Source organism: Malaclemys terrapin, chromosome 13 (assembly GCF_027887155.1).
Source record: "Malaclemys terrapin pileata isolate rMalTer1 chromosome 13, rMalTer1.hap1, whole genome shotgun sequence".
NCBI lineage: Eukaryota > Metazoa > Chordata > Testudines > Emydidae > Malaclemys > Malaclemys terrapin.
Genome location: NC_071517.1, coordinates 43,691,720 through 43,715,207, shown reverse-complemented (window position 1 = coordinate 43,715,207; position 23,488 = coordinate 43,691,720). Strand labels below are relative to the sequence as shown.

Below are 23,488 nucleotides of genomic sequence, written 5' to 3'. Positions count from 1 at the left end.
TAAGGCAATGCCATTATCTCCATTTTACAGATTGGGAATGGAGACACAGAAGCTAAGTGACTCGCCCAAGGTTCCACAGGAAGCTTGTGTCAGAACAGGGAACTGAACACCGGTTCCTGAAGTTCTACACTAACAACTTTATTACCGGACCATTCTTCCTCTATGCCAGCCACTGGCTCCCCCACAACAAGGTTTCCTCAGCTGCACAGTGAGGGCAACTTGATGGACCCTTTGCGCTGTTGCAGTGGCACAAAGGGGCCATCTAGGGGGCTGAGAATCTGGCTCAGGTGATATAGTCCTATGGACGTATGAATATGAGGCTGGAGATCTCAGCTCTTTCAGATGCAGGACGATTATAAGGCAGATAAAAAAAATAAATGTAACCCCAGCCTTGTCAGGAACAAGTGAAAAATAGCCCAAGCCCACAATCTATTTCCACAGAACCTGTTTATTTCACTAGGTCACTGCATCAGTTGCATCAGGGGCCAGGCAGTTCCTGCTTCAGAGCGATTAGTTCAGGCTCTTTGCAAACTCAGGCAGGTATCCCTGCATCAGTTACACTGGAGGCACTTCTCCCTCTCAGAGCAGTTATCTCAGGCTCTTGCAGACTCAGGCAGACATGTCTCAGGCCACCTTTCTAAGCTTTTCTTCCCAACCATGAGAGTTCGAGATCTGCTTTAAAAAAAATGAAGGCTGAGATTCTGCTGTAATCACATGACTCCAGAAGCTGGGGCCCTAATCTTGGGCCCGTAGTTCCTAGGTCTTAATAATCCCCAATGGGTCATCCAGTTATCTCTCATATCTCCTCTGATCCAGCCCTCCCACCCTTCTTTCTCACTCGTTGTCCCATCCTGGGGCCCTATGTAGATCTCCCTCCCACAACAACATCCGTGGCCTATACCATAAGTGCCGACTTACTCAGATCCCAGGGGATGCTCGCCCCCCGCTCTGCCCTAGGCCCCGCACCCACTCCACCCCTTCTCCCAAGCCCCCACCCTGTCCCACCTCTTCCCACCCCTGCCCCACCTCTTTCTTCCCCCTCCCCCTGCATCTTCCTGCCCCTGCTCCTCCCCCTTCAGCACCTCCTGAACACCACTGAACATCTGATCCAAGGCAGGTGGGAGGCGCTGGGGGGAGGGGGAGGCACTGATCTGTGGGGCTGCTGGAGGGTGCTAAGCACCCACTATTTTATCAGAGCACCCATGAAGTCAGCGCCTATGGCCTATACCGCAATGGTTCTGTTTACCAAGAGGACGCAGAGTGCAGGGGGCCCTTTGCAAGGTGATTCTGAAACCAGAGCACTTTTTTGACACTTTTTGCAAACAGGCAGAACAACGGTGGCTTGAGATCACACAGGAAAAGAGTCAGTTGCTGGTCACTGCTGCATCTCATCACCTCGGCGGCTTCTGCGGTGCAGATTTTCCATTAGACAAACAGGCCTGAAGCCGGAGAATTCGGGCCTGCCCTAAAAATAAATCCCTCCTGCTTAAAACAAAATCTGCCAGTTCACATGCATCTGAGGGTGTGGGGGGACCATGGGTTTCAGCAATACGTGGGACTAGTTCTATTCCATATAGGTTCTTATACCTTGCTCACCACCACAGCATCTGAGCACCTTCCAGTCGTGCATTAAGCAACGTGACTAACATCCGTCACACGTTTGTTCTCTCATCCTGTCCTTAGGGGGAAATGTGTGTGCAGTGGAGTCATGTATTTAATTTAGAGAAGGCAGCTCAAAGAAGTGCTCCTTGCCCTTGGAGCAGAAGGTGGGTGGCTTGGGAAGGTCCTTAGTTCTTGGGAGAATTCACGGCAGGCTGGAGACAGTTTCTGTCTCCTGCACAGGTGAGCGTTCCCCTTATTTTAGAGTCCGATTGGGCTGGAAGTCCAAAGTTATCCCCCATTGTTTTCACCCCAGAGGTTTAGATCCATTTGGAGATCCTGGGCCCAGGCCATGGAGCGCCTTGAAGATCAGGACCAGAAATGGCTTTGGCTTCCTAGAAGAATGGATCCAACTTTGTCAGTGAGGCACAGAGGAATCTGATCTTTAGGCTTTAAGGTGTGTTTGTGAATGAACTGAATGCTCCTAAGATAGGAGTGCCTCCTGGATCTGGCATAGTCTGCTGCTGGCCTGGGGTGTTTCAGACAATGATTGAATAGATTTGTAGATTTCAAGGCCAGAAGGGACCCTCATGACCATCTGGTCTGATCTCCTGGATCATAAGCACTGACTCCGTGGGTGCTCCAGGGTGGGGCCCAGGGCAGAGCTGGGGTTGAGCATTCCCCAGGAAATGACAAAGTTGGCACCTGTATCCTGGATGTTATTAATTATCTATTGGCCCGTAGCACCTAGGAGCTTTAGTCATGAACCAGGCCCCCATTGTGCTAGGGGTGGTGCATTATTAGGTATATTATGGTAGCCTAGGTGTATTACGGTAGCACCTAGGAGCCCCAGGGTATGTCTACACTGCAAAAAGAGACCTGCGGCTGTAAGTCTCAGAGCCCAGATTCACAGTGCTCGAGGTACAGGGTTAAAAATAGCAGTGTGGGTGTTCGTGCTCAGGCTGTAACAACCTGGGGTCTCAGAGCCTGGATTCCGTCCTGAGCCCGACGGTCTGCACGGCTATTTTTAGCCAGTCGTGCAAGCCCGAGTCAGTTGATCTAGGCTCTGTGACTCACTGGCGCTGTTTTTGTGTTTGCTGTGTACACATACCGCCAGTCGTGGAGAAGGGCCAGTTGTGTTAAGTGCTGTACAAACACAGATCAAAAAGATGGCTCCTGCCTCAAAGAGCTGAGAATCGAAGTGTAAGACAAGAGACAACTGATGGATACAGACAGACAGACGGGAGCACAAGGAAACAATGTGACGCTACACGTCAGCATGACAGGCAGGGGTCCGAGTGCACTAGCAGCATTCCCGCATCAAGCCCATAACTTGTGCAAATATTAGCAGGCACTGAGAAGGGAAGACTTAACAAACAATAATGTTTAGGGCTGTTTATTTGCCTTCTGGCGTTGGAGCGTTTAGGCATCACATCTTTAAGCTTTTCTATCCAGTCATAAGGGCTAGAAAATTAGGGTTTTTTTTCCAAATGAGAGTTGAGTTTCTTGAGGGGTAACATGACTCCAGGAGTTGGGGCTTTAAGAAACACACCAAATATTGCACAATTAATTCATGAATTGGCAACACTGAGTATCTAAAATGTTATAGATTCTTAGATTATCAGGCCAGAGTGGGCTACCAGGAGCATCTAGTCTGACGTCCTACATCTCTCAGACCGTAAGATTTCCCCAAAATAATTCCTATTTGATTACAGCATTTTACAAGAACCATCCAGTCCTGATTTAAAAATCACCAGCGATGGAGAATCCACCATAGCCCTTTGGTAAATAGATCCAGTGTTAAAATTGTATACCTTATTTTCAGTCTGAATTTGTAAAGTTTCAACTTCCAACCATTGGATATTGTTTTGAGGGAGGTTGGGTGAAACTTCATTGAAACTGCTGGGCACAATAGCTGCCCTCCATTCGGGATACATGTAAGAAGCAATTAAGCTTCTTCTTGGAATGAGATAGCTGAAACAATAGGAGCCACCACCCAAAACACAGGCCACATGCAAGGCCTCTCAGAAACTGAGCTATGTGTGTGGATGGGTTTTGGTGAGCGTTGGCTGATGGAGAGATGTGTCTGGGAGCAGGAACATGCAGAAGCAGACAGCAACAGCAGGACTGGAAATGTGTCCCTGAAAGCAAGCAAAGTGAGAGAGCTCTTTGGGCAGAGTGAGGGCCAAAAAGAGGCTTGGAACTGTGCATTAAGAAACTTCCTCCTGTTGTTTGATTCTTGTTGTGTTCTGGGAAAACAGGACATCATGAACAGTCTATGTAAATACAGAGGATAGAATCAAAGACATCCCTTGCTCTTCACCAGTCTCTCTTAACCGAAACAACCTGCAAGGCCTTGAATATTGGGTAACCACTCGGACTAAAAAGGCTAACAATCTCATCTGATTTGGCCGATTCCCCTACCGAGATTATTTAGCTCTGTTTTAGCATTTCTATGGAAAACAGTGTAAAAACTATCGCTGTTTTCTATCTCCTTACCAGAAAAGGTCAAAACCACAGATATCCGGCTGGTAGCTGAGTTGCTGCTCAGAGGAGGAGGCTGGGTTTGCTGCAATGGATGAAAAATTCAGCTCCTGTTTTTTGTTCATCTGTTTTTGCAACCAACTGGTCAATAATCAGTCAAGAGGTTGGCAAGCTGTTCTGAGGAAAGGTGGTCTCCAGTGGTTAGCGCATGAGCCTGGAACGGGGACAACCAGTGTTCAAGTCCTTTCTCTGCTATGGTAACTCATTTGGTGTCTCTGTGCCTCAAGGTCCCCAGTTGTGAAATAGGGCTCATAGTATATCCCAGTTTCAGAGGGGCATAAAATGATTATGAGAGGCTCAGATACTATAGTGATGGGACCATTAAGATACACAGATGGGACGCTGCAGATCATTTACCCATTGGGGATGTCCTGGGAACCTGATCATTTAACTTTCTGGCTGTTACGACCAGAAATTTGCATCCCAAGTTAAAGTCACCACCTCATAATGCAGCAGGGGGCATTGCCATAGAGAAGGGGAAAGGAGAATTCACCAATGCTATTCCATCTATACCCACCAATGCAAGAATTTGACGCTTCCAATTCTGTGGGGGAAAAGGGTAGGTGGCCACGTCTAGATTCAAGATGGCCGCCCCCACTGGCGCTAATTCCCACTGAAAACTTTATCGCCGCATCCATTTCTTGCCTCTTCACCATTCCGAGCTGCTTCTGCCAACACAGCATAGGGCACGCCAGCCAACTCGTCAGTGTGTTTATCGTAACCCCAGTCGCCCAAGTTCCTCAGGGTCTGTAGCATTTAAAGTTCACCTTGGTTGAGAATGTTCAGCCAGCAACCTTAATTTATGAGGGAAGACCACAGAGCAGCAATAAGAAGAACAGGAGTACTTGTGGCACCTTAGAGACTAACAAATTTATTAGAGCATAAGCTTTCGTGGGCTACAGCCCACTTCTTCGGATGCATATAGAATGGAACATATATTGAGGAGATATATATACACACATACAGAGAGCATAAACAGGTGGGAGTTGTCTTAAAATTCAGCCCCCCCCCCCACCTCCCCGAATGACGCTACTTCCTGATGTTGGGTGTGTTGGCTGGCTTACTTCATACATAAATAGACACTTGTCCTTGCATAACACTATTGGCTGGGTGGTTTTGCCTCCTCCGGTACATGCCATGGCTGGGGACGTAGTGTATGCTGATTTAAACCTTGCTGGGGCCAGGCTATCACCTTCATCTAAAGCTCACAGTAAGTAGGGGTTGCTGTCAAAATTGGGAGGATTTTAGTTGGGATCCCAGTTTTCTAATAGCTGGTGAGTGCGAAGAGACATTTGGAGTAGCAGTAGACTCTTGTAACTCTTTTGGGAAAGATACAGGGTAACAAAAGTACTTAAGGGACATTGGGCTAGATTTTTAAAGCTAAGGGAATTTTCAAAAGCACCTGGACTCCTGCCGCCCATTAATTTCAATGGGTCTTAAAAGCACCTAGTTGCTTTTGAATATCCCACTAGGCTCCTGAATACCTTTAAAAATTTGGTCCTTAGAGACCAAAGTCTTGTTGATTTTTAATTCGATTTAGATGCCTCTCTCTCTTAGGCACTATTGAAAACTTCACCCAGTTTATTTGCAGGCTACTTGTAGGTTTGTTGTTTCTCTCTCATAGACAGTCTCTGTTTGTTCGTTCTGTGTTGTTTTCCTGCATCTCAGATAGAAGTGATCTAGGCGGAGGGTGCATGTTTTGCTCTTTGGGTGTGGAAAACTTGACCATTGAGTTGGTCGGCTTGATGTAGTTTCTGGAAGGAAAGCTGGCCTTGTGCCTAAGACACTGGAGTAGGACTTGAGAAGAAACCAGTGTTCTCCCACAGACTCCCTGTACAACCTGCGCAAGGCACTTATGGTAAAGTTTTCAAAAATGCCAATAAATCGGATTTTCAAAGTGACTTAGGAGCCAAGTCCCACAATAAGGCTTAAGCTCCTAAGTCACTTTGAAAGTCAACAGGACTTGGACTCCAAAGCCATTTAGGCTCCTGCAAAAACTTTTACCCTTCATCTCTCTCTGCCTCAGTTTCTTCATCTGTAAAATGGGAGGGATTGACAAGACATAATGGTCAAGACATAACAGGTAGATGAGAAAGAAGCAGGTTGGGGATGGGGTAGTAACATTACTACGGGGTAGTAATAAAGACACTATAGGATTTAAACAGAGTAACTGATACTATGTGGGTAATTGAAACTGCAACCAATGGGGGCTATGTAAGCACCTCGTTAGCCAGGTTTATAGTCGTTGTGTGAGCTCTCAGAAGACAAAATAATCAGGTAACCACCCAATTTCCTCACATTTAATCAAGCAGGGAATCTCCAAGAATCCCCTCAGTGCCCGCGCTGGCATGGGGTCGTTCTGAAGGTCGGGTGCGCCGGGGTCATCGTCCTGCTGGTGATGGTAGCCGGGCTGAGTGCTTGGGGTGAGTCGCTCCAGGCCATTTATTCAGCTGTGTGAGTCTCCTGCAGGCAAAATGCACCACATTGAAGTCAATGGGGCTACTCGTTTGAGTAAAGGCACGTCTGTTTGTAAAGATCAAAGCCCCTAACGTTATTTTAACAGAGGATTTTTTTGTAGGGACAATGACTGCGTGCCATGTGTGTGATGCAGTGGCTGTCGCCCAGAGGTCTTTTCTTATGTTCAGCAGTAACACAAGGAACTGACAGGCCCATATCCTGTCAGATATGAGCTGAAGTAAGTTAGCATAAGTATAGTCGAGTAGAGTCGGCCTGTGGCGCTTGGCATGGATGAATGGGGAACTAGGAACAGCGTGCACAATAGCCGGAGTTGGAACCTAACAGAACACTGAAGTGATACTGGGCTGGGATATTTTAGGATAGACTCATGGGCAGATGTCCAACCACAAACTTGCTTGAGCAACAGGGGACGTATAGGATAATGAGTTAAATGGCGTTAATAGGTTAAACTATAGCATAAGGGCACCCCAATATTATGAGGGTGAGGAAGTTAGAGTTGGACATGGAAGGCTGGCTGATAGTGCTCCGGCCCTACGTGGTGGGGCCACTCACCTCTCGTGAGCACCCATGCCAGCCGGGTGTGTATGCACCTGCACTCTCTGTTTCACATTACCCGTGGTAGCTTCTCACGACGCGCTCTGTAACGTCTCAGTCTGGTGCCCTGTCTCTGGGCTCAGTGAGTCTAACAGGGCCTATCGCAGTACCTTGATTAGCCTTGGCTTCTCCTGGGCTAACTTCCAGTGGTACCTGCTCTGTTACGGAGAGTGCACCAGGACCCCTGCCTGGTGACTCTTTGCTCTGTAGTGAGCCCTCCTGACCCCAGCTTTCCAGCTGAGTCACTAGTTAAGTGGTGCCACAGGACTCTCTGTTGGTAGTTAAGTGGGGTTAACACAATTCAATTAAATGCTGACACCTCCCTGTGCCTCAGTTTCCCCTCTATTGTGTGATCTTGAGCATCTAATTTCCCCTCTTTCTGCCTCCCTTCCCCTCCTATCCTCTGTCTGTCTGGTCTATTTACTGTCAGGTGTTCGAGGCAGAGGCTGTGTCTGCATTGCCTAGCACAGCAGAGTGCCACTCTCCCTCCAAGTGCTACTGTAACACAAATAATGCATTTTCTTGTTCAGCTGGAAATCCAGTCTGTCTGCCAGGTGAACTGCGTGATAGGTCCTCATCCCCAACAGCGGGGCAAAGTGTTACACGGACCAGGCGCAGCTGTGGGCTTGACGCATTAATCTCGCATCGTCTGCTATAATGAAGGAGGCTTTCTCCAGAGCAGATCAAAACATTTTTAATACAGAAAGGACTTTTTCAAACCCAATTTTTTTCCCCTTCTTTAAAAACTTATGGATGAAATTGAAAACAAAACAAAAAATAGCCTTTTTTCTCCCCATTTTTGGGTTGTTTGGGTTCCCCCCCCCTTTTATTCTTTTTCATTTATCCATTTGCTGATTCTTTTCATGACATTTTTCAGATTATTTTTTCTGCCGTTTTTCATTTATCATTTTTATCCTGGTGTTTTCCATCTTTCCTCTTTAACCTTTTTTCTTTCCTTTTTCCAATCCCTCTCAAATAATGCCCTGGGTTGTTGTGGGTTTTGGGGTTGTTGTTTTTTGTATTTTTTGTTTCTTTTCACTTTGCAACTTTGGAAAACGTACGGGGTGGCAAATGGAAAAATGAGAAAACGATGGCCAGGGTTCATTTTGTCGCATTCTGTGGCAAAATGGGGGAAAAGGCAAAAGAGGGAAGGAGAAAAAATGATAAAAAAAAATGGGAGGACAATAAAAATTTGAAAAGAAACATTTTCATGGAAAACATTCAAAAAATGAAAAATTGTTTCATTTGGAAACCTGAAGAACAAATCTAACTTTGATGTTGGGTTTTTTTTTTTTTCATTTTTCAACCAGCTGCTTTCTCTCCAATCCTCTTTTCTTTCAGCTCCCTGTAAATCTACAGGGATAAGCTGTGCACCTTTATACCAGCATCACTATATCCACACTGGGGAGTTTGAACCACTTTAACTAGGGCAGTTTCTAACCCAGTATAACAACTGCATGTAGAGTGACACTATGTTCCCCACTACTGAGCAACTTTAATTTAGAAGAGTACTCCTAGCCCAGTTTTTCGAAGGGGAAACTGAGGCCTAGAGGGACTGAATCACAGAATCATAGAATATCAGGGTTGGAAGAGACCTCAGGAGGTCATCTAGTCCAACCCCCTGCTCAAAGCAGGACCAAGACCAACTAAATCATCCCAGCCAGGGCTTTGTCAAGCTGGGCCTTAAAAACCTCTAAGGAAGGAGATTCCACCACCTCCCTAGGTAACCCGTTCCAGTGCTTCACCACCCTCCTAGTGAAAGTGTTTCCTAATATCCAACCAAGACCTCCCGCACTGCAACTTGAGACCATTGCTCCTTATTCTGTCATCTGCCACCACTGGGAACAGTCTAGATCCATCCTCTTTGGAACCGCCCTTCAGGTAGTTGAAGGCTGCTATCAAATCCACCCCTCATTCTTCTCTTCTGGAGACTAAACAATCCCAGTTCCCTCAGCCTCTCCTCGTAAGTCATGTGCCCCAGCCCCCTAATCATTTTCGTTGCCCTCCACTAAACTCTCTCCAATTTGTCCACATCCTTTCTGTAGTGGGGAGACCAAAACTGGACGCAATACTCCAGGTCTGGCCTCACCAGTGCCGAATAGAGAGGAATAATCACTTCCCTCGATCTGCTGGCAATGCTCCTACTAATACAGCCCAATATGTGTTGGCCTTCTTGGCAACAAGGGCACCCTGCTGACTCATATCCAGCTTCTCATCCACGGTAATCCCCAGGTCCTTTTCTGCAGAACTGCCGCTTAGCCAGTCGGTCCCCAGCTTGTAGCAGTGCATGGGCACAGTGACTGGCGCAGTGTCATGACCTGCACATATTGTCAAAGAGGAAGTCTGCGGTAGAGGAAAGAAACAAACCCAGCTGAGCCACCTTGAGTACCAGTTGTGCCACCTTTCCTCTTCGGAAGCCAGTGTAATTATTTTAGGTCTAATCTCTGGTGAACACTCTTATTTCAGTTTCAGTGGTAGCCGTGTTAGTCTGTATCAGCACAAAAAAAAAAAAAAAAACCACAAGGACTCCTTGTGGCACCTTAGAGACTAACAAATGTATTTGATTATTGTTTAACAAATTTATTTATTTATTGCCCAAATAAAGTTGTTAGTCTCTAAAGCGCCACAAGGACTCTTCATTTTTTTTTTTTACTCTTATTTCAGACTCAAAGTTGCTAAAGTCGATTTAGCTTCATTCAGTTTGCTCCTGACATAAACGAAATTGACTTTGTCCACTTTGTGTGGACTCTGTTATTTCGGAATGAAAGTCGCTAAGGTCAATTTAGTTAATGTTGGTATCAACTTGAATGGCGCTAAATCGACTTTAGCCACTTCAGTTTTGAAATAAGAGAGCCCCCGCAGAGATACGAACTGAAATAACTACATCAGTTTTAACTGGAGCCTTTAGTTAGTTCAGTGCAAGTCTATCTGCAGACCAGGCCAGAGTCACTGATCTATCACATCCCACACTCTGAGTCTCCTAAGCAATAAGCAGTAACAATCCTTCCCACCAACGCTGTTCTGAAGTTTTTCAGGGCTTCTCAAATAAAACGGAGGAAAGATCAGCCTTGAAGAGCGACAGTGTCACACCGAGAACCGGAAGTGGAGGAGAACACAACGCCAGCCTGCAGGACTTGTTTTCTCGTCTGAAGCAGAGTCTGTGTGATCCGGCCGAGATAAACTCAGCAGGTAACCTCAGTTCCCTGTGACCCACTTCACACCTGGATCTAAGGGACTGCTGTCTGGTCCATTCACCGCTGTGCTGCGGGGGGATGTTTTCCCTGCCATCTACATCCACTGTGCCGGCATAACTCAATGGTTCAATGTAAACTATGCGCGTCTGTCTAATGGCTGGAGAGACAAGGTGGGGGAGGTGATATCTTTTATTGGACCAACTTCTGTTGGTGAAAGACACAAGCTTTTGGGCTACACCGAGCTCTTCCTCAGGGCTGAGAAAGGACTCTTGAGAGCATGTCGACAGTGCAATAAAACACCCGGGGCTCAGGGCTGCCCAGGGTGGGGGCAAGTGGGGCAATTTGCCCCAGGCCCTGGGCCCCCACGAGAGTTTTCGGGGCCCCTGGAGCGGGGTCCTTCACTCACTCTGGGGGCCCCGGAAAATTCTTGCGGGGCCCAGGCCCCCGGAGCTTCTTCCGCTCCAGGTCTTCGGCGGCAATTTGGCGGCGGGGGGTCCTTCCGCACTGGGACCTGCTGCCAAAGTGCCCTGAAGACCCATGGCGGGGGGTCCTTCCGCCCCAGGACCCGCCGCCGAAGTGCCGGGTCTTCGGCGGCAATTCGGTGGCGGGGGGCCCCCGCCACCGAAGACCCCAGGCTCCCTGAATCCTCTGGGTGGCCCTGCCGGGGCTGGCCCATGTTAGCTGACTTGAGCTTGTGCGGCTCAGGCTGTGGGGCTATAAAATTACGGTGTAGACATCCGGGCTCGAGTCAGCTGGCACGGGTCGGCCGTGGGTGTTTTATTGCAGCGTAGACATCCCCAGAGTGTCACAGCTAAATGCCTGGCAGAACAGATTGTTTAGCACAAGTAAACACATATTGTAAGCAGGGGCGGCTCTATGTATTTTGCCACCCCAAGCACGGCAGTCAAGCGGCTATCGGTGGCGCCCCTGCGGGCGGTCCGCTGGTAACGCGGATTCGGTGGCATGCCTGTGCGAGGTCCGCCAGTCCCGCGCCTTGGGCATACTCGCCGCCGAATTGCCGCCAAAACCGCAGGACCAGCGGACCTCCTGCAGCCATGCCACCGAAGGCAGCCTGACTACCGCCCTGCCGGCGACCGGCAGGCCGCCCCCCACGGCTTGTTGCCCCAGGCACGCGCTTGGTGCGGTGGTGCCTGGAGTCACCCCTGATTGTAAGAGACCGTTCAAGGTGAAGTGGTTGGTTCACACCTCTGCAGTCACAGGACAAAAAAGAGTTACAGCTGCTTGTAATAAACCATAAATCCAGTGTCTTTATTAAGACCATGATTTTTGGTATCGAGCCAGGCTTTGAATTTAAGCTCCCAGGCTCGTCTTTTGAAGGTGTCATGCAGGTTTCCTTTGAGGACAAGGACAGAGAGGGCAGATACAGAGCGCTCGCTCGGTGAAAAGCGTTCGCTGACAGGTGATGTGGTGTTTTTGTCTTTTATCACTTTCCTGTGTGAGTGCATTTGAGAGCGTAGTGATTTTGTGGTTTCACCCATTCTTTTGAATGGGGCGTGTAGTGCACTGGAGGAGACACCCCACATGTTGTGATAGGCCTGGGCAGGACTCCTGGATCTTGACAAGTGAGTTGTGTGGGTGTCGATCATCCTAGCAGTGGAGATGTGGCTGCAGGTTTTGCGTCTGTTGTTATGACAAGGTCTCTAGGGGTTGGTCCATAAAAAAGTCACCTCCTGCTACCAGGGGAGGGCTGTGATGGAGCTGCAAAGCTGGGGACTACAACTCCCATGAGCCTCCTCACCTCTGTATGTCCCATTCCTCCTGGCCAAGCAGGGACTATATGTCATCCCTCATAATGCACTGCTCCTACCCCTGCCCAGGGAAGGGGAAAGGGTCTGACCCAGGAAGTGGCCAGGTTCTGTGTGAACAGGGGGAGCCACGTGGCAGCAGGAGAGAAGCCCCAGGAACTGCGGCTGAGCCACATGTGGAACAAGTTGTGATGGTCGGATGGGGGGAGGTTTGTGTGGGGCTTACGGGGGAGCCGCGGGCTGGGCAGGGAACTGGTGCAAAGGGGCTTCAGTGAAAGACACTAACTGAGTCTGGCTTGGGAACCCGCAAATGGTTGTTTGCTGGAGTAGAGACTGGAGCGGAGCGGACAGCCCAGGCACTGGGGATGAAGACCCTGCCTCTGAACTGGACGGCCCCAGGGACCCAACCAGGGTCTGCTATTGCTCCCTTTGAACTGTAACCACAGGTGCTGATGTAACCCAGACACCTCCTGGGTGTGGTGTTCTGTCCCAGCGAGTGGCACCGAGACCACTTAGAGCGAGAGAAAGAGATCAAATGAGTCTGCTTGACAGCCTTAGCTGAGAGCCCCCCTGGCTTTTAGATCATGTGGTTGAGGCTCATGCACTAAGCTTCAGAGGTCCCTGGTTCGATCCTGCCCGCCGACAACTGGGGTGTGTCAGCGTTACACTGACTCTCATTTTTCCGGGTGGATGTGCCACCCCAGGCTCTGCCCCGAGGCCCCGCCCCCACTCCACCTCTTACTGCCCCTCCTCTACAACTTCCCCTGAGGCCCCGCCCCCATTCTACCTCTTCCCACTCCACTCCTCCCCTTCCCCTAAGGCCCCGCCCACACTCCCCCTCTTCCCACCCCCGCTCTGCTCCCTCCCCCGAGCTCCTCACACAGCTGTGTCTGCTTTTGCCCTGGAGCACTCCGGGGGTCAGCGCCTATGACTGTCACTGTTTAAACCTCTGCACCGAGGCGATCTGCAACCTCTCCCCTTCCTGCCAGCCCTAGTCAGAAACCCTTTCCCTGAGCCATGTGCCTGAGTGGTTATTGGCACCCACCCGGGCTACCCCCTACATGGCCAGACAGCCGAAGTGCCTACAGTGCTTGCCTCCGAGATGCGATACATCGGGCGCGCTACCGGCACCCTAAGAGTTTGTGGGCCAGAGTCACCCCAGCACTTCCAGACCTACTTTAGCTCAAGTAGCGTGTGCTCCTGGTGCTGAAGGGCTGGGGTTCAGTTCCTCTTGAAGACCCATGTCAGGGTGTTACACTGGCCTATTCAACAGGGGAGGCGGCTTCCCCGCACTTCCTCCATCCCATCCAGCAGCAACCCGGCTCTGAGGATTTTGGCAGGTCCCCAGCAGCAGCTGCGCTGGGCCCTTCGTTCGGAGACATCCCCATTTCAGCTCAGGGAATTGGGAGGAGGGCGGGTTAGCCAGGAGGGGAGAACAGGCCGGCCAGCCCACAGGAAAGGCTGCAGGGACCAGCTCTGGGAGATTTGTCTGACTCCACGGTTAACTGCAGCAAAAGAATTCCCCAGTGTTCAGTAACTTCAGAAGCACTAATGATCTCCACCTCTTCCCACTGCCCCCTGCAGGTGGCTCCGGGTGCAAACTCTGCCCCGGGAACTGGGTGCTGCACGGGGACAAGTGCTACTGGCTTTCGAACGAGGCTGGCACCTGGAGCAAGAGCCACGACGACTGTTCAAGGAAGGGATCTCAAATGCTGGTGATCCAGGATCAGGAACAGATGGTAACGTACATTTTATGTCAGGGCACAGAGAGAGCCATTCATCACGTCTCTGTTCTCTTTGTTACGTGTCTCTATACAGCGGCTCTCAAACTGCATTGCACCGTGACCCCCTTCTGACAACGAAAATTACTACATGCCCCCGGGTGGGGGAGTGGAGATGGAGTTGGAACCCAAGTCCCTCCGCCCTGGGCAGATACGGGGGGTGGAGTCCCAGGACCGCTGCCCCAGGCTGAAGCCCTCGGGCCACAGCAAGTCATTAAAATGGGGTCGCAACCCACTTTGGGGTCCCGCCTGACCCACAGTTCGAGAACCACTGCATGACCTAGCACAATGGGGCCCAGGTAATTGATTGGGGCTCAAAAATAAAAGTCAAAAAGAGATTGGAAGCTAATGTGGATAATAAATATCCAGAGATCTCAGTTAATGCTGGAAGAGCTTTGTACAGGACAGTAAACCTCCCGCTGCAGGGCTGAAGCCATTGATCTGTTAGAGACCTAGAATCGATCTATTAGAGATCAGGATGGGAACCAGGGTGGGGTGAGATCGTCCTGTGTCTGCTGCTGCGGGGGACTTACGCTTTCCTCTGAAGCAGCCAGTGCCGGCCATTGTGGGAGACAGGGCACTGGGCTAGATGGACCCTGGGTCTGATCCCGTCTGGCCAGTCCTGTGTTCCTAAATTCTACCAGAGCACAAATAACAATAATTATCTAAGGACCTGCCGGGCACCTCCATGAAAAGGTAACTGGTAAGAATGTGGTTCCAACCCCAGCAGTGAGTGACAGACATTTTGTTTACAGGTCAGCAGCTCAGAGAGATATATTATGAATCTAGATCTATTATGAATAATAATGTCATCATCATTATCTATTTCCATTCAGGGAGCACAACTAGTGGGCCCACGGAGGATGGGGGCCTCATTCTGTGGGAACTGGCTGTGCCCGTCGGGAGACAGGGTCCTTGAGCCAAAGTATTTACAATCCAAATAGACCAGATGGTCAAATATGGGCTCATTATCCCCATTTCACAAAGGGGAAACTGAGGCCCAGAGAAGTCGAGCGACTTTGTCCAGCATAGCGTGTTGTGCTGGTTTATTGCCGTTAGGTTTTTCTGCACTGCAGCATCTCGGGGTCTGTCTAATTCCATGTGCTGCTAACGCTGGGGCAGACATAAAAGACTTCTAGAGCAATACATTCACCCAGCTGCTTCTATTGCAGGATTCCCTGCAGCCTGTCCTACCAGCTGACAATGCTGTTTGGATTGGCTTAACATATAACTTGACACAAAGGAAGTGGACCTGGCTGGACGGTGCCTCTTTCCATGGAAAACTGTGAGTGTCTCCTGAGTTTTACTATTTCATGCTTAGAAAATGCCCTGCCATGTAATTTGCTGGTTCAGACCATGCGGAGTGTCCCACACCAGCTCCTCTGGGACTCGTAGCAGTTGAGAGACACAATGTAGGTCACTGGAACGGATTTCACGTGTAGGGTGACCAGATGTCCCGATTTTATAGGGACAGTCCCGATATTTGGGGCTTTTTCTTAAATAGGCTCCTATTACCCCCCCACCTCCTGTCCCGATTTTTCACACTTGCTGTCTGGTCACCCTATTCACGTGTCACTCAGCTGTCAGGATAATCTAAGCCTGCTTTAGATGCCCACTCCTCAAACCACAGCTTACTTAAACCTTGCCCCAGTGATGCTTTGTGGAATCCGTCTGTCCAATTTAGTACTTTGAGCAAGATTATGCACGTTCCCGGCATCTTTACCAAGCTGCAAACTGCAGGTTTTTTTAAGGGTGGGGAGAGCTAGTTGTTGTCTTTTTGTGTGTTTGCCTCCAGGTTGAACTGGAAATCCAAGGCATGGCGGGAGGGTGTGGCAGAGGACTAGCAAAAGAGGGTCAATCACTTAAGTGCCTGACCACTGAAATATACTTGCTCTAGACAAAAGGCTGGTCCCTGCCCCGAGGAACTAGTTCAGCAGGGGAGAAGTTGCCCAGCAATGAGGTCACCTGTTGGGGAGGGGTTGGAATCACATTCTTACATATTAAGCTTATAAGGGTCTGGAAGGTTATGAAAGGACAGGAGCTGACCTCTCATTCTCATCAGCCATTCTGTGTGCTTGCTCTTGCTTGACTCAGCACAGGGGGTGTGCATATGTGTGTGTGTGCGCACGCGTGCTCTCAAAGTCTCTTCCAGCTGTACAGGTCTATGATTTCTACAGCTGAAGCTGACAGCAGCTGCACGTAGGAGTCTGATGGGGCAGAGGGACCCCCCGCCTTCCAAAGCACAGACCCCACAAGGATTCCCAAGGGAAGGGGGAGCTAGTGAAGGGCATGGCGTGCTGGTTGTTTTCCAAATGATCTGTTCTCGCTTATGCTTTGTCTGAAGCAGAGGGCACTAGTGCCGTTCGAATTCTGTGCAAAGCCTGTCTGTGCATTTCACACTTCACAACTGCCTATGGTTGCCAACTCTCCCAGACATTGACATAAATGGGGATGCCGTTGCCGCAAGATGGCATCCAGTCCGGGAGAGTTGACAACCCTACAACTGCCCGTGTCCCCTGAGAATGTTAAACAGTCACCCGGGACTGGAGGCTCAGACCGTTGGTGCAATACTGGCTGAGGGTGTGTTTAAACTACTCGCGCTAGCTGCAGGTTGCTAGGGCGGGGGGGCTGAAGGGCTCCCTTTCTAAGAACTGGTGGCAGACTGAGGGTGGGTTTGCTCCAGTCCCGGAGCACCCACGGAGTCGGCACCTATGGCCTGCTGAGACCCAGGGAAGCTGAAAGCACCGTCTCACAGCAATCTGGTGAGCCGCCAGCAGGGGGAGCCCAAATTGAGAAAGACACTATTTGCACGTCCATATTTACCTGCAATGGGGACCTGGGCATGCAGTTCTGCTGCTCTCTAACGAGTGTTCCTCAATCTCCATGTGCAAACACCCCTTTACACAGGTAAATAAAGGCTCTGGGGTGCCCAGTGGGTGTGAACACAATTTGCAGAACTCGCCTGTTGCTCTCCAGACTAACGGGTTGACAGATGCACAAAGGAAGGGAAGGGACAGAGAAGAAACAACTAACCAACCTTCACCTTCCGCCCCTTGTGGTCCCCTGCACAGAAGCTAGGCATAATGGCTCTCCTATTCCTGAGTACCACTGCTCCCGCCAGCACCCCTCAGGGCTGAAGCCACAATGAAGGAGGCGGAGCTGGCCAGGCAAAGAGGAGAGAGCTTGCTGCATCTTCCAAAAGGTGGTGCAGGGGTAACGCTCCCTATAGGTATTGGGAGCTCTTGCTTGCAATCTGTACCCAGTCAGGGTACAAAAGCCTCGCTGTCACCCATACTTATGGTGTGACTCTAGTGGCTGCATGACAGATATTAGGAGACTGCCACTGACTTTAAACTAATCTAGCTGTGTCCTTTAGCTCCCGCGAGTGACTTGTGCTTTTTCAGACACACAGGGCATGAGTTCAATACCTGCACCCCACCCAGGACTGTTGCATTGCAGAAGCAATTCAAATACATGCCTAGTGGATGCTAATAGATCAATATATTTAAACAGTCAGGAAAACAGCCTCAGCACAAGGTTAGACCCACATACATTCTAGCCCGGCTTACGTCCTGCCAGCTACCTTTTACTTCCTCCCAAGTCACCTGTCCCATCCATGTCAGCGGCTATTTGCTAAACAACCACTATAGGGCTGTCAAAGCTTAGGAACAAGAACGCGAAGTTTCTGTGAAACAAAATTTTCTGTGAAACTGTGAAATTCACTGAATTTTCTTTTAAACAATTTTTTTCATCCTTTCAACTCTTATTTTATATTATACTAGTAGCAGCTGTGGCAATTGGGCCAAGTAATTCAGCATCTGTGCCCTTTCCCTCGTGCAGCCAATGGCACAGTTGCATTCAAATTAGCTGTAGAATAATCATGGTGATTGGCCATCGTCATCTCTGATATCACAATGGCCTAGGACTCTTGGCAGGACATAGACACATGCCTTGCTGTCCCAGGGTGTAATTTGTAAAGTCATAATTTCTGAGAACAGAAAATTTGGACTGTAGCCACGAACAAACCTCAGCGAGGGTTGAACTGGACGACATTCAGCAATGCCCCTCTGCCATGTACATTGGCCAAACCGGACAGTCTCTACGCAAAAGAAGAAATGGACACAAATCTGACATCAGGAATCATAACATTCAAAAACTAGTAGAACACTTCAACCTCTCTAACCACTCAGTGACAGACTTGAAGGTGGCAATTTTGCAACAAAAAAAACAACAACGTCAAAAACAGACTCCAAAGAGAGACTGCTGAACTTGAATTAATATGCAAATTAGATACAATTAACTTAGGTTTGAACAGAGACTGGGACTGGTTGGGTCATTACACTAATTTAATCTAGGTTTCAGAGTAGCAGCCGTGTTAGTCTGTATCCGCAAAAAGAAGAACAGGAGTACTTGTGGCACCTTAGAGACTAACAAATTTATGTTAGTCTCTAAGGTGCCACAAGTACTCCCATTCTGACCAAAAAGAGCTCTTAGCCTTGCATGTAGCTGTCTCCATCACTGCACAGATACTCCACAGATATCCAGGCTTTAGCGTGAAAACAGACCATCCTGGAGCCTTATGATATAGATTGTGAGTGCTAATGCTAGTGCAAAATTAAAGTCAAAACAAAAGGCAAAATGAAAGGAAAAATACAAAGCAAAACATTTCAACCTTAGCAAAATATCAAGAATCTCAACGAAATCGATACATTCCCACGGGACATTTCAATTCAGTCCTAGCAGTTTTTTCCAATGGGAAAATGGTCCCTTGGAAAAATTTTGATCTGCTCCTCATAATAAGCCGTATCGCTGATTTTGCAGAAACACTAATAAAGCACGTCTGAGCAGGCAACAGCCTCATTTGTGAATTAACAGAGGAATTTCAGTAACAATGTTCCTTTGGGCTTCTTTGCCTGGTAACTAGAACTCAAAGGACTCAAAAACAGAGCAGTATTTTACCGATTTAAGCTAAATTCAAGGAGGGCCCTCTTAGTCCTCAATAAAAGGGTCCCCAGGCAGACTTGCAGCAAGGTGTGAATGACAACGAATATCCTTATTTCCGTGCCAGTTCCTGTGTAGACAGGCCCTGAGTTGTTAACTGAAGTGGTCAGGGCTCGAGCAGCAGGGCTGTAACTTCACTTTCAGGACCAGATTGTGTCTCTCAGGCACCGAGCTACATGGGGTGAGCTGCAGAGCTGACTGCCCCGGGGGGGTGGGGTGGGGGGCACCAAGACGGGCGTAATGGCGTCGTGTTGCTTAAGGTTTGGTAACATGGACACGGGTTCTCCAGGACCCAACTGACCAACCCATTTCCCACAATGGGGATGGGGGGGGGGGAAATACAGAGATGAAAGAAGGAACCACAACCTGACACCCCACGAGGAAGAGCTGCTACCGGCTCTTTAATCAACAGAAACAAACTGACAGGGACTTTCTGCTTCATTCCACAGGCGACTCCCAGGATTACGTCAGGATGGAGAGAGCGACTGTGGAGCGTTAAAAAAGACAAAGTTTGAATTTGACGTCTGCAGCAGTGAATTAAAATGGCTCTGCCAGAAAGTAGCTTTCCTGCTATAGACTGCGGCACGACTGATCGGGACAGGAAAAGGCCTTCAGTGTCTGAAACATCTACAGTATTTTCAGCTTTACTTATAAATGTCATGTCAGAAGCTGGGGCCAGAGCCCTGCTGGCGTGAATCAGCCATAGCTCCCCTGGAGACAAGGGGGCCAGACCCCCAGCTGGTGGACATCTGCGCCTTTGACGTCAACCTTCAACGGTTTTATTGTCCACTAAAGAAAAGCAAATCCACCCGCTGGGCCACAATGGCCACAGGTTTTCCGCACTCCAGTCCCCCAGGAATAAAGAGGACACACCCCTCCCCCCAGGGCTGGCAAAGCTGGGGAGCTAGTGCCCCCGCAATGGAAATATTGCAACCTTGCACAGCGGGCGCACAGCTTGGGGCGTGGGGGGCAAGAGTGGGACCAAGGAGGCTGGAACGGGCCTGGGAACAGGTAGGGACCAACCTTCCCAGCCTGGAGCCCCCTCCCCCCAAATGCTAAGTCTCAGAACCTCCCTTCATGATTCCTTCCTGTCTCCCTGCCCCCATTCCCAGGGAACCTCCACTTCCACCCCCACTTCGTTCCCCTTTAACCAGCTTCCTTTAATATGCTGCCCCAACTAGCCATGTGACCAGTTAACCCTTTACAGGCTGCAGCGCCTTTTCCTTGTTGCAGACCCCGTCTGTGTGTCCTGGCTCGATGCGAAGCACGGTCACTTCTATGGGGAAATAAACTTGTGAAAACATTGTGTTGCTTTCCTGCTTTGTATTTATTTACTGGTAATATTGTGAAGTGGGATAGAGGCCCTGAGTCCAGGGTCCCGTTGTGCTGGCTGCCGGGCCGCCGAGAGCGGGTTCAGGCCCTGGTGAAAAAAATTTTTCGGGCCCCCCAGCAAGGGTGGACCGGCTAAACAGGGCTGATGAGGCGGGGGGGGGGGGGGGGGGGGGAAGCCAGGTCCTGGGTCCCGTTCCGGACCGCCAGGCCCCGGTAATTTGTACCGGCTTCCCTCCCCCTCTTGTTGGCCCTAGTGCCAGGCGCTGCACAGACACAGAGAGAGAGAGAGTCCCTGCCACAGCTGAAATCAGGGCCTAGGGTTGCCAACTCTGACTGAAAATATCCTGGGAGATTCTCCCCCACCCCCCCATGTGACGTAATGTCATTTTCTTAAAATATCCTATTAAAATCCTGCATTGCTTTCAATAGTCACCAGGAGATCAATGCTGATTCCGGGAGACTCCAGGCCAATCGTGGACGGCTGGCAACCCTATCAGGGTCACGGTGTGCCAGGCGCTGCACAGACACCCAGTAAGAGACAGTCCCTGCCCCATAGCCCTCTCACTCTGTCTGTGCAGCGCCCGGCCCAAATCCCTGGATCTCAGCGAGGGCAGAGTCTGTGTGTGAACTTCTTGTCCTACGTTCAGTGGTCATGGAGAACAATTGATCTCCATTATGTTATCGTTATCGGATTACCATTGGCTTTATACAGGACATTAACTCTCCCGCTGCAGGGCTTAAGCCATTAATCTATCTCAGAGAGCTAGACTCTATTATAGATCAGGATGAGAACTCATGTGGGTTCTTCCTCTGTGGCAGCTGGTACTGGCCACTGTCAGAGACAGGGAGACTGGAGGGACCTCAGGTCTGATCCAGTCTGGCAATTCCTACGTTCCTAAATTCTAGCAGAGTATGAAGAACAATAATTATGCAGGCAGCCATCATGTGTCTCCTTAATGAGCTAATACACAAGTTCCAACCCCAGCGCTGTTTTGCTTAACGGTCAGCAGCTTAGAGCGCTAAGATTCTATTAACAACAATGCCACAATACTACTGTATGTGTGCAGGGGGCTGGACTAGACGACCTCTCGAGGTCCCTTCCAGTCCTACGACTCTATGTATATTATGACTGCACAGCAAATGGGTCAAATTAGGCTGGGGATCCCATTCTGTTGGGAGCCGGCTGCACGTATAGCGAGATGCTGTCCTTGAGCCAAAGAATGTACAATCTAAAGAGACACGGTGCTCAAAAGGAGGCTCATAATCCTCATTTTACAAGCGAAGGGACTTTCTCCAGTACGTTGTGTTCGGTTGTTTCATTGCCATTAGGTTTTCCTGCACTGCCACATCTAGGGCTGTGTCTAATATTTCTGCTCCAACGTTAGCAGCACAGAAGAGAATTCTAGGGCAGTACATTCCCCCAGAGGCCTCTGTTGCACTTTCTAGGGTAACATACAAACTATCACAGAAGCTGACATTCCACTTTGGATTGGGTTAACCTTTAACCCTTCAGCGAGGAAATGGACCAGGGTGGACAGCACCCCCATAATTGAAGAACTGGGAGTGTTTCCCCATTGTTCGTGTTGATGTTTGGAAAATGCCTTGCTGTGTAATTTGTTCATTCAGAGCATGCAAAGCATCATACACCCTCTCCTCTCTTAGGAGCTGAAGATCATGATGTGTGTGATCAGGGCGTGGTTTAGGGATCCCCTGCCTACGGGCCTCAGTTCAGGTGGGGTTGGGGCACCTGGGCCCTCCCACTCCACCAGGTTCTGACCCAGGGCTCTGTGAGACCGGTTCAGCTGTTCACCTGTCTCCGTCTAGCTTCAGCCTTCAGTCAGCTCCCCTAGACCTCTTCCTACCTCAGTCCGTACCCTACCTGGCCACCGCCTGCCTCTGGGGGAGGTGTCACCTTCAGAGCTTCCTGTCGCTGGATGTAGTCGGCTCGATGCAGACGCAGCTGCCGTCCTTCCCTGCAGCTCCCAGGGAACGTCCTCCTCCCTGGCTTGCCAGCCTCTGACTGAGCTACCTGGCTGGCTTTTAAACCCCGCCTCCAACCCGAGCATGCTCAGCAAGGGTTTAGGGGTGGGGCCTCCTTAGCCCATAGCTGTTCATTGACCCCCTCCTGTCCAGTGAGGGGTTAAACACCTTGTCACACCATGTCACTGGATAGGCCTTTTCTATCACACTAATACAGCACAAGTAGTATTTGCATAACTCACGCCCTGCCTTGTGGAAAACCCCGATGTGTTCATCTTCATCCTCACCTCATCACCACCACCAGTGGCCATCCTCCTGCCTTCTCCCCCTCTCTTTCCACATCCTGGCCTGCACCACGGCATGCAGCTTTTATAATGTGTTAAGTGGCACCCACTGGGGTTCACACATATTGATGAAGGTTTCAGCCCCCTTTCCTTATTTGAACGCCCACACCCCTTTACTTTTGGGAGGACCCATTTTTCACAAGCCAACTTATTTGTTCCTCTGATACTCATTAACACTGATGTCACCTTATCACCATAGTAACCTTAAGGAAGTCGCTAACGTTTCACCCCAGCTACCAATGGGCATCTTGTGATCTCTCCTAAACATTGTTATCCAAATCCGCACAAACAGAAAAAGAAAGAGAAAGGAGAGGAAAAAAGCAGAAAAGCACTTCTTTGGGGGTGTAACAGGGTGCAGACTCACTGGCGGGGCGCCCCCTACTGGTCGTCCTGGGAATTACCTCGTCCAGCTCAGGAGCGCCCCCTGCTGGCCAGTGTCTCTCCTGCCTCGGGCCCCCATGTCCCTCCTGGACCCCGGTACCCTCCCAGGGGAACCTCGCCCTCCCCATACCCACCTTGCCTCAGTGACTACTGCCAGTCATCATCTAGCCCCCTCTCACCGGGGCAAACTGCAGTCTGTCATGGCCACTCATCATTGGCAAGGGGGTTGGACCGGCTGCCTCTGCCTATCCCCGGGCTGCACCTCTGCAGCCCCAATACCACCTTAGGCCTCAGCCTGGGAGGTCGCCAGGCGCGCTCCCCAGCTCAGCCTGCCCCTTCCCCAGCACTGCTCTGTTGAAGGTACCCTGTGCAGGCAGCCAGGCCCTTCTCACTCCAAGGCTAGAGTGAGACTGACCTGGCTCCTCACTCACGCCCTTTTATCTGCACCCGCTGTGCCCTGATTGAGCGGGTGGCCAGTCTCCCTCAGCTGCTCT

The 23,488-nt window shown here is 50.0% G+C and overlaps 2 protein-coding genes and 1 long non-coding RNA gene across 4 annotated transcripts in view; 1 reads left to right on the top strand and 2 right to left on the bottom strand.

Moving 5' to 3' along the window:
- Positions 1 to 23,488, bottom strand: part of LOC128848467 (killer cell lectin-like receptor subfamily F member 1) — an 84,676-nt gene that overhangs the window by 9,991 nt on the left and 51,197 nt on the right. The window lies entirely within an intron of this gene.
- Positions 429 to 4,907, bottom strand: LOC128848472 (uncharacterized). 2 transcript variants are annotated; one of them, XR_008447037.1, is made up of 3 exons: positions 4,661 to 4,907; positions 4,099 to 4,297; positions 429 to 675 (listed from the first exon to the last, which is right to left on the bottom strand). It is a non-coding gene; the product is annotated as an uncharacterized LOC128848472 (long non-coding RNA). The 2 variants fall into 2 exon arrangements; XR_008447036.1 differs by having other exon boundaries at positions 429 to 672.
- On the top strand, positions 4,254 to 20,001 carry LOC128848455 (killer cell lectin-like receptor subfamily B member 1B allele B). Its single transcript, XM_054048464.1, has 6 exons — positions 4,254 to 4,340; positions 6,456 to 6,566; positions 10,243 to 10,404; positions 13,760 to 13,914; positions 15,129 to 15,241; positions 19,407 to 20,001. The coding sequence occupies exons 1-6, from the start codon at positions 4,292 to 4,294 to the stop codon at positions 19,531 to 19,533; spliced, it is 717 nt and encodes a 238-aa protein (XP_053904439.1). The 5' UTR covers positions 4,254 to 4,291; the 3' UTR covers positions 19,534 to 20,001.

Excerpts from the sequence above, each read along its gene's own strand:
- LOC128848455 (XM_054048464.1), top strand. The coding sequence starts at position 4,292 with ATGAGCCTGGAACGGGGACAACCAGTGTTCAAGTCCTTTCTCTGCTAT. Across the intron at positions 4,341-6,455 it reads CAAGTCCTTTCTCTGCTATG|GGAATCTCCAAGAATCCCCT; the intron begins GTAACTCATTTG and ends TTAATCAAGCAG. Across the intron at positions 6,567-10,242 it reads AGCCGGGCTGAGTGCTTGGG|TTTTTCAGGGCTTCTCAAAT; the intron begins GTGAGTCGCTCC and ends GCTGTTCTGAAG.